This window comes from Myotis lucifugus, unplaced genomic scaffold (genome assembly GCF_000147115.1).
Source record: "Myotis lucifugus unplaced genomic scaffold, Myoluc2.0 scaffold_138, whole genome shotgun sequence".
Lineage (NCBI taxonomy): Eukaryota > Metazoa > Chordata > Mammalia > Chiroptera > Vespertilionidae > Myotis > Myotis lucifugus.
Window position 1 is genome coordinate 1,023,637 of NW_005871186.1, and position 14,364 is coordinate 1,038,000.

The 14,364-nt window shown below is 44.9% G+C and overlaps 1 protein-coding gene across 6 annotated transcripts; it reads right to left on the minus strand.

Annotated features, from left to right (window-relative positions):
* Positions 1–328: 328 nt before the first annotated feature.
* On the minus strand, positions 329–14,253 carry LOC102441437 (leucine-rich repeat-containing protein 51). Of its 6 annotated transcripts, none has more exons than XM_023758743.1 (7): positions 14,115–14,253; positions 8,498–8,560; positions 7,769–7,906; positions 2,238–2,443; positions 1,176–1,324; positions 641–949; positions 329–533 (listed from the first exon to the last, which is right to left on the minus strand). In XM_023758743.1, exons 3-6 carry the CDS (start codon positions 7,848–7,850, stop codon positions 808–810), a joined length of 579 nt encoding a protein of 192 aa, XP_023614511.1. In that variant the 5' UTR covers positions 7,851–7,906; positions 8,498–8,560; positions 14,115–14,253; the 3' UTR covers positions 329–533; positions 641–807. The 6 variants fall into 6 exon arrangements, with proteins under 6 accessions (XP_023614511.1, XP_023614512.1, XP_023614510.1 ...); XM_023758744.1 differs by having other exon boundaries at positions 641–901; positions 8,498–8,580; positions 14,115–14,245; XM_023758742.1 differs by having other exon boundaries at positions 8,498–8,580; positions 14,115–14,245.
* Between the last annotated feature and the right edge of the window lie 111 nt (positions 14,254–14,364).

A 14,364-nucleotide genomic window follows, 5' to 3' on the forward strand; every position in this document is an offset into this window, starting at 1 on the left:
GCCTGGGAAGGGATTGGTGGTGATGGTGCAGACAGATCAGGAGTGCCTGACTTGGAGTCAGCAAACCAGTTTTCAAGCAGGAGATTCTTTCTTCTTTTTTAATCCTCCCCCAAGGACATTTTTTCCATTGATTTCCAGAGAGAGTGGGTGGGAGGTTGGGGGAGAGAATGAGAAACATTGAGGTGAGAGACACATCAATTGGTTGCTTCCCGCATGCGCCCCTACCAGGGCTGGGGAACCTGCAACTGAAGTACGTGTCCTTAACCGGGAATCAAACCCATGATCCTTTAGTTCGTGGGCCAACACTCTAATCATTGAGAAAACCGGCTAGGGCAGAAGTTCTTTTTTTAAATCAAATGACGTCTCAAGCACAATCCCAACATGAACAGCATGAGAGTAACTACTCTGGTTGGATGGAAATGGGGATTCAGCATTCACGGCCTATCTTCTTGACTTTTTCTCACCGAGGCCTCTGAGGCATCTCCACAGAACCCTGGTGCTCTGTGAAGCAACTCAATCGCAGGATATCTGATCTGAAGAGTGAAAAAAGGACCCAGAGTTGAGATCAGTTCCCCAAGGCCATGCAATGAACCCAGGTCTCCTGTGTCTCAGGCCAACAGGCCTTTCCCTCCCTGCCTACCTTTCAGTGAAGCAAGACCAGAACCAGTGGCAACTGCCTGAGTGGGGGGGCATTTTTACACAGCACAAGTGACTTCTAATCTGCTGAACAGCTCAAATCCTTTATTGTATTGTCAAACCAACACTGGCTGTCCTCAGGCCTTCAGGGTGGCTGCAGTCCTGGGAACCTCAGAGTGCATCCTGCTTGATCCGGACTTTCTTGGGCTTGATGTTCATTCGTTTCCACACTTCAGCTGCTGTGCGGTCTGCTTTGGTGACCCCACTGAAGTCGAATGTGGTGATACGAGGCAAGGTGCACAGCACATACTGCCTGTGGGGAAGACTCGGGCTGGGGGCCAGCCCCCCCACCAGCACCCCATTCCCCCCCCCCCCACCAGCTGCTGTCTCCCCTGACTGCAGGAACGGAGGGACCTGAGTATAGTTTGGGGGAGACTGAGTTTATCCTGACAGCAGGAAATGCCTAAAGGTCTCTACTTCTTTTCCTTGTCTCCCCTCCTTTCCCTTGGGGAAGCCTAGCTCCAGGGCAGGGCACTTACCTATACCCCTTCTCTTCCTCCATGGGGTTCCCGTGGAGTGTGAGGCTCCGGAGCCGAGGGAGGATGGCCAGCTTATTCACCTCTCCGAGACGCTGGATGCTGTTGCCATGGAGGTAGAGGACACTCAGGTTGAACAAAGTGGTCAGGACCTGTTGGGGAAGAAACCGAAAGCAGGCTAGACAGGTCTCTAGAGCTGTGCTCAGGACTGACTTGAGGGCGAGTAGAGTTTGGGGAACAACTTGCTCTCCACTCCACCACCCCTCATCCCCAGCCGTGTTGAATGACTAACCTACTTTCATTCACCTTGAAGAGGTATAGGGCATCCCATCACATAGAGCTGTGATCTTAAAGGCAGGAAGTATGGGCCTGGGTCCTAGCACTGTCACTGACGTGCCAGGTGACTGGACCCGCCTGCTTCTGCCTGAGCCTTAGTTGCCCTTTCACTGAAGACCTTTGGTGATCTGAGTCTCAAAACAAGGGACAGGGATACAGAGCATTGTGCTAGGTACAGAAGAGAAGCTTTTTAAATAGTGAAATTGAGATCACTACACCTGGGGAACAGTTTCTAAGTTGTGCTCTAGCTCCTTCCCCCCCAATGGATCCTAGACAAGACGACCAGTTTTATTTATTCCTTAAAACTTGAGTCAGTGCATGGAAAAAGTGCTGTACTTTTACTACCTACCTCTTCCACAGAAGAACTTTGCACAAGGCACAGTGGGTGCCCAATAACAAGAGCTTCTATTTTATTTCAGCTTTCTATGTGCCAGTTGGTTTTCATACATTCTTACTTAATTCTCACAAAATACTTATGATGTTGGTATATTATCCCCATTTTTTCAGAAAGGGAAGCTGAGGTTTTGGAGAGGTTAGGAAGGTTATCCAAAATCATAAGGGGCAAATCTAGGATTTGAACCTACATCTGAGCCAACAGCTGTGTGCTTTAGACACAGTACCATGATGCCTCACAACTTCCTTGATGAAATGTGGGAGGTGGAAAGGCTGGGGGCTGGACAGGGCAGCTTCCGGCCCAACCTGACTGGACTCTCAGGACTGGGAACTCACAGGGTCAATGGAAGTCAGGTCGTTGAAAGACAGGTCAATCCAGGCCAGGTTCTCTGGATGCTGCAGCAGCTGTGAAATTACTTGGTTGAAGCCTTTCAGCTCATTGAGGACATTGTTGTTCAGCCACAGGGACTGGGTCAGTGACTTCCCTGACTTCGAGTGCTTTAGTGGTCGCTGCCCTCTCCTTGGCTCCTCGCTCATCAGATCTGTGGGAACAAAGTGAAGTCTGCATATATCATCTTTGCCTTTCTGGTTCTGGGGGATGAGAGCTGAGCGAATAAGCAGCTCGAGCTAACTGGAGGGCCATAGACTGACTAGTGCAACTACTCATTGTCAGCTCAAGACCCCCATCTCTCAGGCCCCAGAAACCAGTAAGCTTGAACTAAGGGCCAAAGACTTCCTATCCCAAACTCGGTTTGGGTCACATGCTCCTCATATCTATTTTATTATTGGGTCCTCTGTGTACACCCTGTGTATATGTACTGGGGGGAGAGGGATAAAACCACTCCTCTATTTTATAATGAGGAAACTAAAAACCAGAGTTGTTGGTACAAAATCCAAAATTATCCACTGGTAGAGCCTACAGAATTCACTTGAGTGTAACACACCCTGATTTGCTCTCTCCCCCTAATATGAAGCAACTACTATGTGCCAGCTACTGGATATACAATGGTGAACAATATGAGAGACAGTCTGCGCCATGCTTGTGTGAGTAGTAGGGCAGGGATGAAGCAGATGTTTATGTCTTAGAGAAGCTCAAATGGGCAAGATGGAAACCAACTGGCAATGTATTGTGGTAAATGCTATTTAAGTTGTTGAAGGAGAGGGGGCTCCTAATTTAGTCTGGAGCTCGTGAAAGTTTCCCAGGGAAGGTGAAACCTGAGCTGGATCTCAGTGGATTAGGAGAAGGGTGGAAAGGGTGAGAAGAACATGGGCAAAGGCACGGAGGTATGGAACAGCATGGGTGCACATGTATGTGCTGCACAGGGGCAAGGAGGAAAAAGGAGGCAAGGAACCTCTAATGCCAGGCTGAAAATTTGGACTTTACTGTAGGTGACGGGAAGCTACTGGAGGTTATGGAGCAAAGAGATAAATCTTTCATATAAGAAAGATCACTCTGAAGCTTTAGTACAGAGTCTGGATTGTAGGGAGTGGGTGGGACTAGACCAATTTGGCTCTTTCAATCATCCAAGCAAGAGATGAAGGTCAGTCAGAGTGACTTGATGGTTGATGTAACTGATACGGAATTAAGAAAAGGAGAAACATGGTTGGGCAGGTAATGAGTTTAGACTTGACCTTGGTGTGTCTGAGGTTCCTTAAGTATAAAAAGGTGGAGAAGCCAAGTAGGCAGTTGGATATGAAGGTCAGAGACAAAGACTTGAGAATAATTAGCATAGAGAGTGAGCAAGTTAGAGAAATGGACGAGTCCTCAGGGATAGTAAAAGTAGAGAGGAGGCACAAGGAGGAAGGGGAGTCCATTTAAGAAGTTACTGAGCCCGGCCCACGTGACTCAGTGGATTCAGTGTTGTCCTGTGCACCAAGAGGTTGCTGGTTCAATTCCTGGTCAGGGCACATGCCTGGGTTGTGGGCTCAATCCCCAGTGGGGGGCATGTAAGAGGCAGCCGATTGATGATTCTCATCAATGTTTCTCTCTCTCCCTCTCCTTGAAGCCTCTCTAAAAATCAATGAAAACATTTTTTAAAACACTATTAAAAATAAAAAGGTACCGAATAATCAGGAAAGGACAGGGCAAGCCATGAGAGGTTAGTTTAATAAGATGCTCAGGGAATCCATATTTATAGGAGTGAGTTTTAGGGAGATGAGGATTGAAAAGTAATTTTGGTAACAAAATTTGAAGTCCCTGGTGACTTTGATGAGGGCTGTTTCAATGAAATGGCAAGGGCCTAGGGACAGAAGCTAGATTGGAGTGAGTTCAAGAGGTAAGGAAATATAAGCAGGTAGTGTAAACAATACCTTCAGAAAGTTTAGGTGAGGAGAATAGAGTGATGTTAGAACCCATCTGTATGGACACCCCTGTAACTGTCCCCCGCCTCCCTTTCTGTTTTGTTTTTTTTTTTTTTTTTTTTTTTTTTAAATATATTCTTTATTGATTTTTTACAGAGAGGAAGAGAGAGAGATAGAGAGCTAGAAACATCGATGAGAGAGAAACATCGATCAGCTGCCTCCTGCACACCCCCCACTGGGGATGTGCCCGCAACCAAGGCACATGCCCCTGACCCGAATCGAACCTGGGACCCTTCAGTCCGCAGGCCGACGCTCCATCCACTGAGCCAAACCGGTTTCGGCTTTGTTTTTTGACAAATGAGGTCCAGAGAGAGGATGTGCTTTGCCCAAGCTTACAGACACCAGCTCTGACTGAGGTGACCATAGTTTTCCTATGGCCCCTATACCTTTGGTTACTTGTCTAAAACTGCCTCTGGCCCTAGCCGGTTGGCTCAGTGGATAGAGCATCGGCATGAGGGCCAAAGGGTCCCAGGTTTGATTCCAGTCAAGGCACATACCTTGGTTGCAGGCTCCTCTCCAGCCTGGGCCCTGACTAGGGCTCCTACAGGAGGCAACCAATGGATGTGGTTCTCTCACATCAATATTTCTCTCTCTTTCCCTCTCTCTTCCACTTTCTCTAAAAATCAGTGGAAAAATACCCTCGGGTGAGGATTAAAAAATAAATAAAATAAAACTGCTTCTGGGGAAGGGAATATTTAGTATTTGTTGAATTGGGCAAGTTTGTCTTCATCCTCCCCTCAGCTCTTTTTGGGCACACTTCCTCTCTTCCACCCCCAGCCAACATTAACTTCCTCTCCTCAGCTGCATGTCAGGCAGCATCCACCAGATGGCTCTCTGTCTTAATCCTAGAGTGAGCAGAACTCCCAGGTGGATTGTGAGATTGGAGGAAGGTGGCAGAAATGTACTGGAGCACCCCAGTTTGTGAAGAAACTCCTAATCCTGCCTCCCAACCTCACATCTCCTGACTGCAAGCCCTGGAATGAAATTACAAAGATGTCAAAATAAGCCTACATATGGCCTAGCCAGCGTGGCTCAGTGGTTGAGCTTTGACCCATAAACCAAGAGGTCACTAGTTCAAACCCAGTCAGGGCACATGTCCCTGTTGCAGGCTCAATCCTCAATAGGGAGCGTGCAGGAGGCAGCTGATTGATGTTTCTCATCAATGTTTCTATCTCTATCCCTCTCCCTCTCTCTCTAAAATCAATAAAAACATATTTTTAAAAAGCCCACATAGCCTGGATGGCGTGGCTCAGGGGTTGAGCATTGACCTATGAACCAGGAGACTGCCAGTTCAAATCCTGGTCAAGGCACATGCCCAGTTGTGGGCTCAATCCCCAGTAGGGGACTTGCAGAAGGCAGCTGATCAAAGATTCTCATCACTGGTGTTTCTATCTCCCTCTCCCCTCTCTGAAATCAATAAAAACATTTAAAGAAATAAAAAGCCCACATGTGGACTAGCATCCAATGATGCATCCAGTGTGATGAGGCAGCAGCTTAGGGAATGCCATCAAGTCTGGGCTGACCCCAAGCTCAGAGGAGCCACTGGTGGAATGGCATTGCCTAAAATTTGAGGCTGCCTGGGGCTGCTGTTATCAAGGGTAAAGCAAGGTGTCTAGACCGCAACAGTTACTGGTCCCCTCAGTCTCCATCAGGGTACTCTATCACCTGAGGATCGGCCTTTCAGATTAGGCAAAGGCAGGTCTGGAAACTGGACCACAAATATCAACACTCAGAGAACTGGAGGTTGTCTAGCTACAGGAAAATCTGGGGAGTAAGTGATTCTGTCTTCACCTCTCTGAAGAGTTGCCATGCAACTTTTCCATGTGTCCCCAGAAGTCAGGAGTTAGTTTGATATGAAGAACTTCCTTGTGTCATTTCTCATCCCATAATGGAAGGGATGGGTAGGTGCATGTGCTAAGGGACTCCCTTAACACTAGGTGAGCAGTAGTTATAGGACTGTGGGTTGGAGGTAGTACAGATTGGATGCCTTCTAAAGTCACTGCCATTTCAGATTCTATGATCTATCTATTGATTAATTACCAAATAGCATACCAGGTACCCCTAAACTCTACCCTGTCCTCTAACCCCAATTTTAAGTAAGTGTTCCATAGTTCTGGGAAACCTGAGGGGACTGGCCTTTTGGGGCTTAGATGTGCCTCTCTCTTTCCCTTTCTAATATTCATCAAGGAGCACTATGCCTGGCATATTTGTATACACACATATACATACATACATACAGATATATGATCTTAATAAAATAGGTGCTTAACAAATATTTAAATGTTGAATGAAGAACAGGGGGTCTGTACTAATTATGTTTTGTGCTGTGGAGTTATCCTTGGCTGTAGTAGCTTATCTCTACCCTCATTCTGAGGACTCCATAAAGGGTAAACTATATCTCCCTGCTCAGAGCTGGGAATTCCCAGAGTACGTGGGAGCCACACTTCCCTTCCTTCTCTGTCACTATGGCTATATTGCATGTAGCCATCACTGTAGCTAAAACCCTTGTGAAACATGGACTACATCAAGCAGAAGTGATAACCATGCATAAAAAATGAAGATCACGATAGGTGGGTGTGTGATCACTGAAGAACAAATATGAGTTACTATTGTGGCTGATGCCAACCCCTGCAGTATGCTAAGCCCAAACCCAAGTAGTATTCAGTACCCTGGATAACTGTTTGCATTTCCTGAACTTAAAAGTGGCCACCAGTTGCCTAAGAAAGAGGACCAACGCCAGATAATGGGTCTAGGATATATTGATGCCAACCTGTGTTCTGTGAGGGCAGATATACTGGAGCATTTATGAGACCAGATAACAAAAGCAAGGGACAGCAGAACTTCTCTAGGAAGAAGCATATTCCCTTGAAAATATATTACTTGAGAGCCCTGCTGTGTCCCCTTCTGAAAGGTACTAGCTGCCCATTTACAAAGACATTGAATGGGAACTAGCATGGGCAGTGCTGGAACCTGCAATAAGTGTGGGTGATGATGGAATAAACTTGGATATGACTGGAATGAATATAAAATGTCAGTAAGTATTATACTGGAAACATACCAGTTTGTTAATAACAAGACCCCCCATGTTTTACCAGTGATCAGAATAGGCTTGTGTCCTGACTGAGGAGATAGGACTCTGCTGCAGGCTGTTTTCCTTCCATTAGTTTCTTCCTCTCCAGGTAAAAACAGAATAAAACTATTGGCTGACACACTGGCTTTCCAGCTTTCTTCACCTGACTTTCTTGTTGTAGCCTGTCTTTTGAAGATGATCAATTACCCTGAGAGAGCCCCCTGGTTCCTTTCAGAGGTTCTGCTAATTTTTTAAAAGGCCAAACACTTCCACTCCCACCTCCCTCTCTTCTACTCCTCCCAGAAAGGACAACAACAAAATCTGCAAGTATATGGGAAGAATCTCTTCAGGCTTTTAAGAAGAAGACTGATTTCTCCCTAGGGATCACACCCAGCTGCTGCCATGGTGAGTGGAGTGCTGTTCTCTGTGGGCTGACCTTGAATCACCTGGATGTTTCGGAAGGAGTAGTCAAGAGGGGGCTCTTGTACCGAAGTGTTCATGTAGTCCTGTGTGCTCATAGCTCAGGCCATAATTTGTCCGGTGTAAGCATGGGCCCTGGAAGTCCGGGTTCAGCCTGGGAGGACAGAGAAGGGCTGGTGTTCCAGGTACAAGGGGCATAGGCCCTCAGGTTTCCCCATTACCCTCCACCCCTGCGTTCTACCTTCTATACTCCAGGCTTTCCTGGCTGCATTTATATTTTAAGATACTAATACGATTCTTTGCAGTTGTAGGGCACTTCCTAATTCTCAGAACACCTCACATCCCTTAGAGCTCATTGATTGTTATAACACCCATTTCTACTTTCCAGACGAAGAAACTGAGACCCAGAGTGAAAGCACTTGCCCAAAATTAAGCCAGTGAGTCAGTTGTGGACTGTAATCATAGTCTCCTGAATCCTACTCTGAAGCCATAGTAGTTACCATGGAGACGGTCTTGATACCTACCCTCTAGTGACATCAACTGGGTTATTCTATTGCTTAACAAACCCCTTAGGGCATGGTGTCTGATAGCCTTTTGCAGTCTGACCCAGCTCAGAATTTGCTACTTTCTCTGTCAGCCCCATTGCCTTTTCGTCCAAAGACCCTACTTTCAGCCACATCCGGAATGTAGTCATATGTATGTAAAACACACACATAACACCAGGATCTATCTCACTGTCACTCACCTGTCACTGATGCCTGAAACGCCACCATTAGGGATTCATTCCTTTGGGTTCAGGGATTGTTCCCTGTTAAAATGGAAATACCCCTTGAGAGGGGTGAACACAATGTTATCAGTAGTTTACAAGTGTGGTGTAAATTGTCTTATCAGATCCTTCCCAATTTGCTAGCTCAAGTAAAGCTGAGAACTTTTCAACAGACTGAGCAGAGTCATAAGAACACTACTCACCTGATCAGAACAGCTGAAAATACAGAAGGGTTTTGTATGTGACACAAATAAGACAAATGGACTGACAAGGACAAGTATATTTCCCAGTGAACCTCCCCTTTCTCACACTATCCAATGCCATCACCTCCTTTGCATTTACTTTTTCACCTGCTTTCCAAAGGGATTTTAGATAGTTTACAAATAGCACATTCAAAACAGGATGATTTGTAGAAAAGAAATGTCCAGCCTGGCCAAAGAAATGTCCAGGTGGCTCAGTGGATTGAGCATTGTCCCATGCACCAAAAGGTCACCGGTTTGATTCCCAACCAGGGCACATTCCCGGGTTATGAACTCAATCCCCAGTACGGGTGTGCACAAGGCAGCTGATTGATGTTTCTCTTTCATGGATGTTTCTTTCTCTCTCTCTCCCTCTCCTTTCCTATCTCTCTCTAAAAAAATCAATCAAAAATATTTTTTAAAAAAAAGAACTGTCCCACAGAAATATAATGAATTTCACAAATGCAAGCCACATATATAATTTTTTCACATAGGTAATATAAACTTTTCTAATAGCCATAATAAAAAGAAAGTCAAAAGAAACAGGGAAAGTTAAATTTAATGATATATTGTATTTAACCCAATATATGCAAAATATCATTCAATATATAATTAATATTAAAAATTGAAGTATTTTACACTTTATAGCACATCCCAATTTGGACAAACTGTCGAGTATTCAATAGCCACATGTGACTAAAGGCTACCATACTGGACAGTGTGGATGTAGAAAATATAAACACGGAAGAGGAAGATTAGAAACCAGATTAAAGGAAGACAGAGATGTACCAAAGAATTAGGAAAGTAGGCCTATATTTAGCTCTGAAATTCCTGGCAAACAAAGCCAAAAGGGAAACATTAGGTTATGTGGTTCTCATCATTTGATTCAAAGAAACAAATAGTTTGTGTGCAGAAACAATTAAATTCACAAATGTTCTTAATATGGAATTTCTTTTAAAAACTATGGAGTGAGCCTGGCTGGTGTGGCTCAGTGGTTGAGTGTCCACCTCTGAACCCAGAGGCCATGGTTTAATTCCCGGGCACTGCACATGCCTGGATTGTAGACTCAATCCCCAGTGGGAGGCATGCAGGAGGCAACCAATCAGTGATTTTCTCTCATCATTGATGTTTCTCTTTCTCTCTCCCTTCCTCTCTGAAATAAAAATATATTTTATAAAGACAAAACAAAAACTATGGAGTTGATAGTTTGTAATTCAGTTTAAGCTTAATACATACAGTTAAGTAAAACTTTTTGTATGAATTAACATATGCATAGATAGAGTTTAACAAGTTTAGAGCAGCAATTTTCAACCTTTTTCATCTTATGGCACACATAAACTAATTACTAGTTCTGCGGCACACCAAAAAATATATTTTTTTCCAATCTGACAACAAAACAAAACATAGTTTTGATTCATTCACATCAGATGGCTATTGTGTTGGCTACTGTCATTTTTTTACTTGACAATCTAAGGGAAAAGAGGTCAGTGTCCTTGACTAAATAGTCAGATATTGCATGTTTTTAAAATTTTTGCAGCACACCAGTTCAAAATCTCAGGTTTAGAGAAATGAAAAGGGAATGGCTTTCTCTCAAAAAGCAGCAGTTTCAACTGAGCTTTGGGGAAGTACAGGCTTGAGTCACTTACAACTCAACTCTGTCTAATGTGGAACTAGCCAGGTAGGCATGGGGTATTGATTAGGGGAGATCTGGACTTTTAGATATCAAACCTACAGTGAGACAACAAAGAACGCATTGTTCTTTTGTTGAAATAGAGGAGCCCTACTTGTGTTCTCATCTAGACAGCAGTCCATTCCACTTGGGAATCTACAACAGGTTTGATGCCTTTGAGCAAGACTGGACACTTTTGCCAGAACCGGTTTGGCTCAGTGGATAGAGCATCGGCCTGCAGACTCAAGGGTCCCGGGTTCAATTCCAGTCTAGGGCATGTGCCTTGGTTGCGGGCACATCCCCAGTGGGAGGCGTGCAGGAGGCAGCTGATTGATGTTTCTCTCTCATTGATGTTTCTCGCTCTCTATCCCTCTCCCTTCCTCTCTGTAAAAAAATCAATAAATTGAAAAAAAAATTTAAAAAAAAGAAGACTGGACACCTTTCTCAAAGTAAGATCTGGGTTGGGACCCCAGAGTTCTGCACTACTGAAGATGAATTTTAGCTTAAAATATTTAAGGGCAGATTTTTATCATTAGTCTCCTTGACCATCCGATTACCTCTGTGCAGTTCCTAAGAACTTCTGATTTAGCGTAGTACTGGCCCCTGATGCATATTTCTGGGTTAGTATTAAAAATGGAGCCCTAAGTATTCGGATAAATTTGCCAGTTGGAAAGGGTTATTAACCTTCTCCATTTAAACAGTAGTTCAGGCTGTGAGCTAGTATTACAGAACCTGGTTTATTACAATAGGTACTCAGGAAATAATCTGTGAGATGAATGAATGAGAAACTGCCAAATACAGGATCTCTGTTTTAGGAGTGTTGATACTAAGCTGCTTATTTTAACAATTGGCTTTGAGGTTCAGCTGTTTCAGTCCACACCTCATTCACAGTAAGGTATTCAATTCAATTCTGCAAACATTTGTTGAGTGTCTGCTGCCCTGTGCCTGACCAGAAGACATGAAGCCAAGATACAAATAACAGAACTCTGTTATGAGCACAAAAAGACCTGGGTCTCTATTGATTGTGGCAAAATGGTCTGCATCCAGTTCTAAGAAACAGTTGCCCACTTAGTGAATATTCTCCTGTTTCAATACTCAGCTCTAGGGAATCCTCTTTGGTGAACACTCTTTCCCGGTAAAATTGATTGATTCCCTTGATGATTCCTATGTATGGTCTCCCCTGCTCCATCCCTTTTGCCCTATTACTTTTAGTTCTGTTTGGAATACAGTTTCTTCCTCCTTTTGCCTGGCTAATTCACGACCCAGCTCAGTTTTCATGTGTTCTAAGGCGCCTAATCTTATGCCCAAATCTTGGATGTGGAACTTCTCTTCAGAGCTCCCAAAATACCCCATACTTGCTGCCATGGTAGCACACATATCACTAAGATGATCTGCTTACTATCTGTATGTAAACTCCACCGTGACCTCCAGGGCAGGAACCATGTTTTTCTCATAATGGTTTTCCTACCTGGTGGCAAGTAGTAGGTGCTTAACATATACATTAAAAATTGCTACAGAGCAATACTATAAAGGAGAGGAACATGAGGTTACTATAACTGAGGAATCTGACCTGCTGAGCAGTCAGGGAAGACATTTTTATCTTTAACAATTATTTTATTTTAATTATTTTTTTATTTTAAGGGAAGACATTTTAAAAGAAGTGATTGAGAGATGAAATTGAGGATAAGCACAAATTAACAGGGAGATGGGTGGGGGGATGAACATTCCAGGCAGAAATAACAGGTTCTATGGTGAGAGGTTACTTGGAAATTTTGAAGACCTTAAAAAGGCCTTATAACCCAGCCAGCATGGCTCAGTGATTGAGTGTCCACCTATGAACCAGGAGGTCACGGTTTGATTCCTGGTCAGGGCATATGCCTGGCTTGTGGGCTTGATCCCCAGTGTGGGGAGTGCAGGAGGCAGCCAATCAATAATTCTCATCATTGATGTTTCTCTCTCCCTCTCCCTTCCTCTCTGAAATCAATCAAAAAATATTTTTAAAAAGGCCATATAACTGGAGGGGATAAAAGGTATGGTTAAGCAGGCTGGAGGGGGTCAATGGGAGGGGGACATTTGTAATACTTTCAACAATAAAGAGTTTTTAAAAAGTTATGGTTAGACTGGAGGCTAGAGAGGTGGGCAGGAGTCAGGCTGAAATGTTGCTTGATGCTAAGAGTAGTAAGATGCCACATAATAACTTTTTAAATGAATGTGGGATGGGGAAGGTGAACAATATCAGATTTCTACTTTTAAAGGATTACTCTGGTTGCAGTATGCAAAATGTCTGGGAGGGTAGGCAGGAAGGGTGTGATGAGAAGTTGACAAGACTTTATGATGAATGGGACATGTAAGAGGTATTCAGGCTAAATCTTGGTTCTTTGGCTTCTGTAACGGTGGATAGAGGGTGAGAACACTGGAAGAAATTGAGGCTTGGAGTACATAGAGATTATGAGTCCAGTTGCAGACATGTTGAGTTTAGGTTGTCTTTGACATATCCTGAAGGAGATGTTGAAGAGGCAATTGGCTATACAGACCTGGAGCTTAGAGATGAGAGCTGGGCTGGAGATAGACAGTTGTGTACATACAGATGGTAAATGAAGTTGTGGATGATGATCCCCAACAAGGGAATATAGAGTGAGGTAGGAAGTGGACCTAGGACCAAGCCTGGAGGTACTTTAAGATAGTAAGTGGACAATCAGGGCCAGCTAGAAGCCAGCCAGAAACCAGCTAATCATGGCAGCATCAGACATGGGTGCTGTGTAGCCAGACTGTTTCCTGTCCCTGTTTGATTTCCATTGTCGTCCATCTCTCTAGTTCCCTTTCCCATTTAAACTTGAAAGGAAGGATCTGAAACTCATTCAGGCTGAAGTGCAAATAATCCAATGTAGGCCAGACAGGTTTCTTTTCCCTGGGGCAGTTCCCACTTGTTGGAACAAGTCCTTTAACTAGAGAGGCTGTAGGCTCAAGTTAGAGACTTGGCTGGGGGTTGGTGAACTGGAGTCTAGTCCTAGCTGTCACTGACTTGGTGTGTGGCCTTGGGCAAGTCACTGCGCCTCTTTGGGTTTCAGTTTTCCAATCTGTGAAATGGGGATAAAAATCCTTGATTCACAAAGCTCAAAAGAGACACTGAATATGAAAGCGCTGGGTAAGTTACTAAATGCAATAGATCGGCCATGAAGACTGTAAAAGGAATGAAGCTCTAACTGTAGAGCTTTGAGAAACACATCATAGAGGAGGTGTAGGGGGAAGCGGGAACTTGGGGACAGGAGCACTACGTGTGCGGAAAGATCCTGCTCAGACTGAGACGGAGGCTCTCCCCCGGGGTCTTCCTGCTTGGAAGGAAAGGGGCAGTGCAAGCCCATAAAGTTTCTTACGTCTCCAGTATTAGGGCCCGTGATTTACTCTAATGTTACTCCCGCGTCTGGAAGACCCTGGGTCTCAGTTCATCAGGAAAACCAACCTTATGTCAGGGTGTCCATATCTCCCAGGGTACCAGGGAGCCCCGTGTTCGTGATGGGGAGGTTCTTAAGCACCCCGGAACCCGTCTACCCCATATGGGTGTTGTGTCATGTTCACTGTGATAGAAAGTTTTTTTTGTTTTTGTTTGGCGGGGAGAGGGGTGTCTCAGGTCCCGGAGAAAGAAAGTGCCCCTCCCCTCTCCATTTTCCCATTTTCCCGCCCGACTCACCCGCAGCTGCTGCCCCTCCAGCCTCGGTGTCCCACTCACTACCTCAGGGTTACCCAGCGCAACTCCATGGTAACTACCTAAGCCACCACACCTCGGCCTGGCGCCGAAAGCACTGCCGCAATGCCTACCGGGAGATGTAGTTTGTTAGGGGCGGGGCTCCAAGGCCGCGAATGTGTTGGGATTTGTAGTCTTTGCCCTCAAGTCGGGGCCGGGGGCCGGTAGTGGTGACACCCCTTCTTTTTTCCCAGTG

What these genes read in the sequence shown, in the direction of transcription:
- LOC102441437 (XM_023758743.1), bottom strand. Translation starts at nt 7,850, where the DNA reads ATGAGCACACAGGACTACATGAACACTTCGGTACAAGAGCCCCCTCTT. An exon ending in ACCTGACTTCCATTGACCCT is followed by an intron (nt 1,325 to 2,237) that starts GTGAGTTCCCAG and finishes CTTCCCCAACAG; the next exon opens with GTCCTGACCACTTTGTTCAA. An exon ending in GAGGAAGAGAAGGGGTATAG is followed by an intron (nt 950 to 1,175) that starts GTAAGTGCCCTG and finishes TCTTCCCCACAG; the next exon opens with GCAGTATGTGCTGTGCACCT.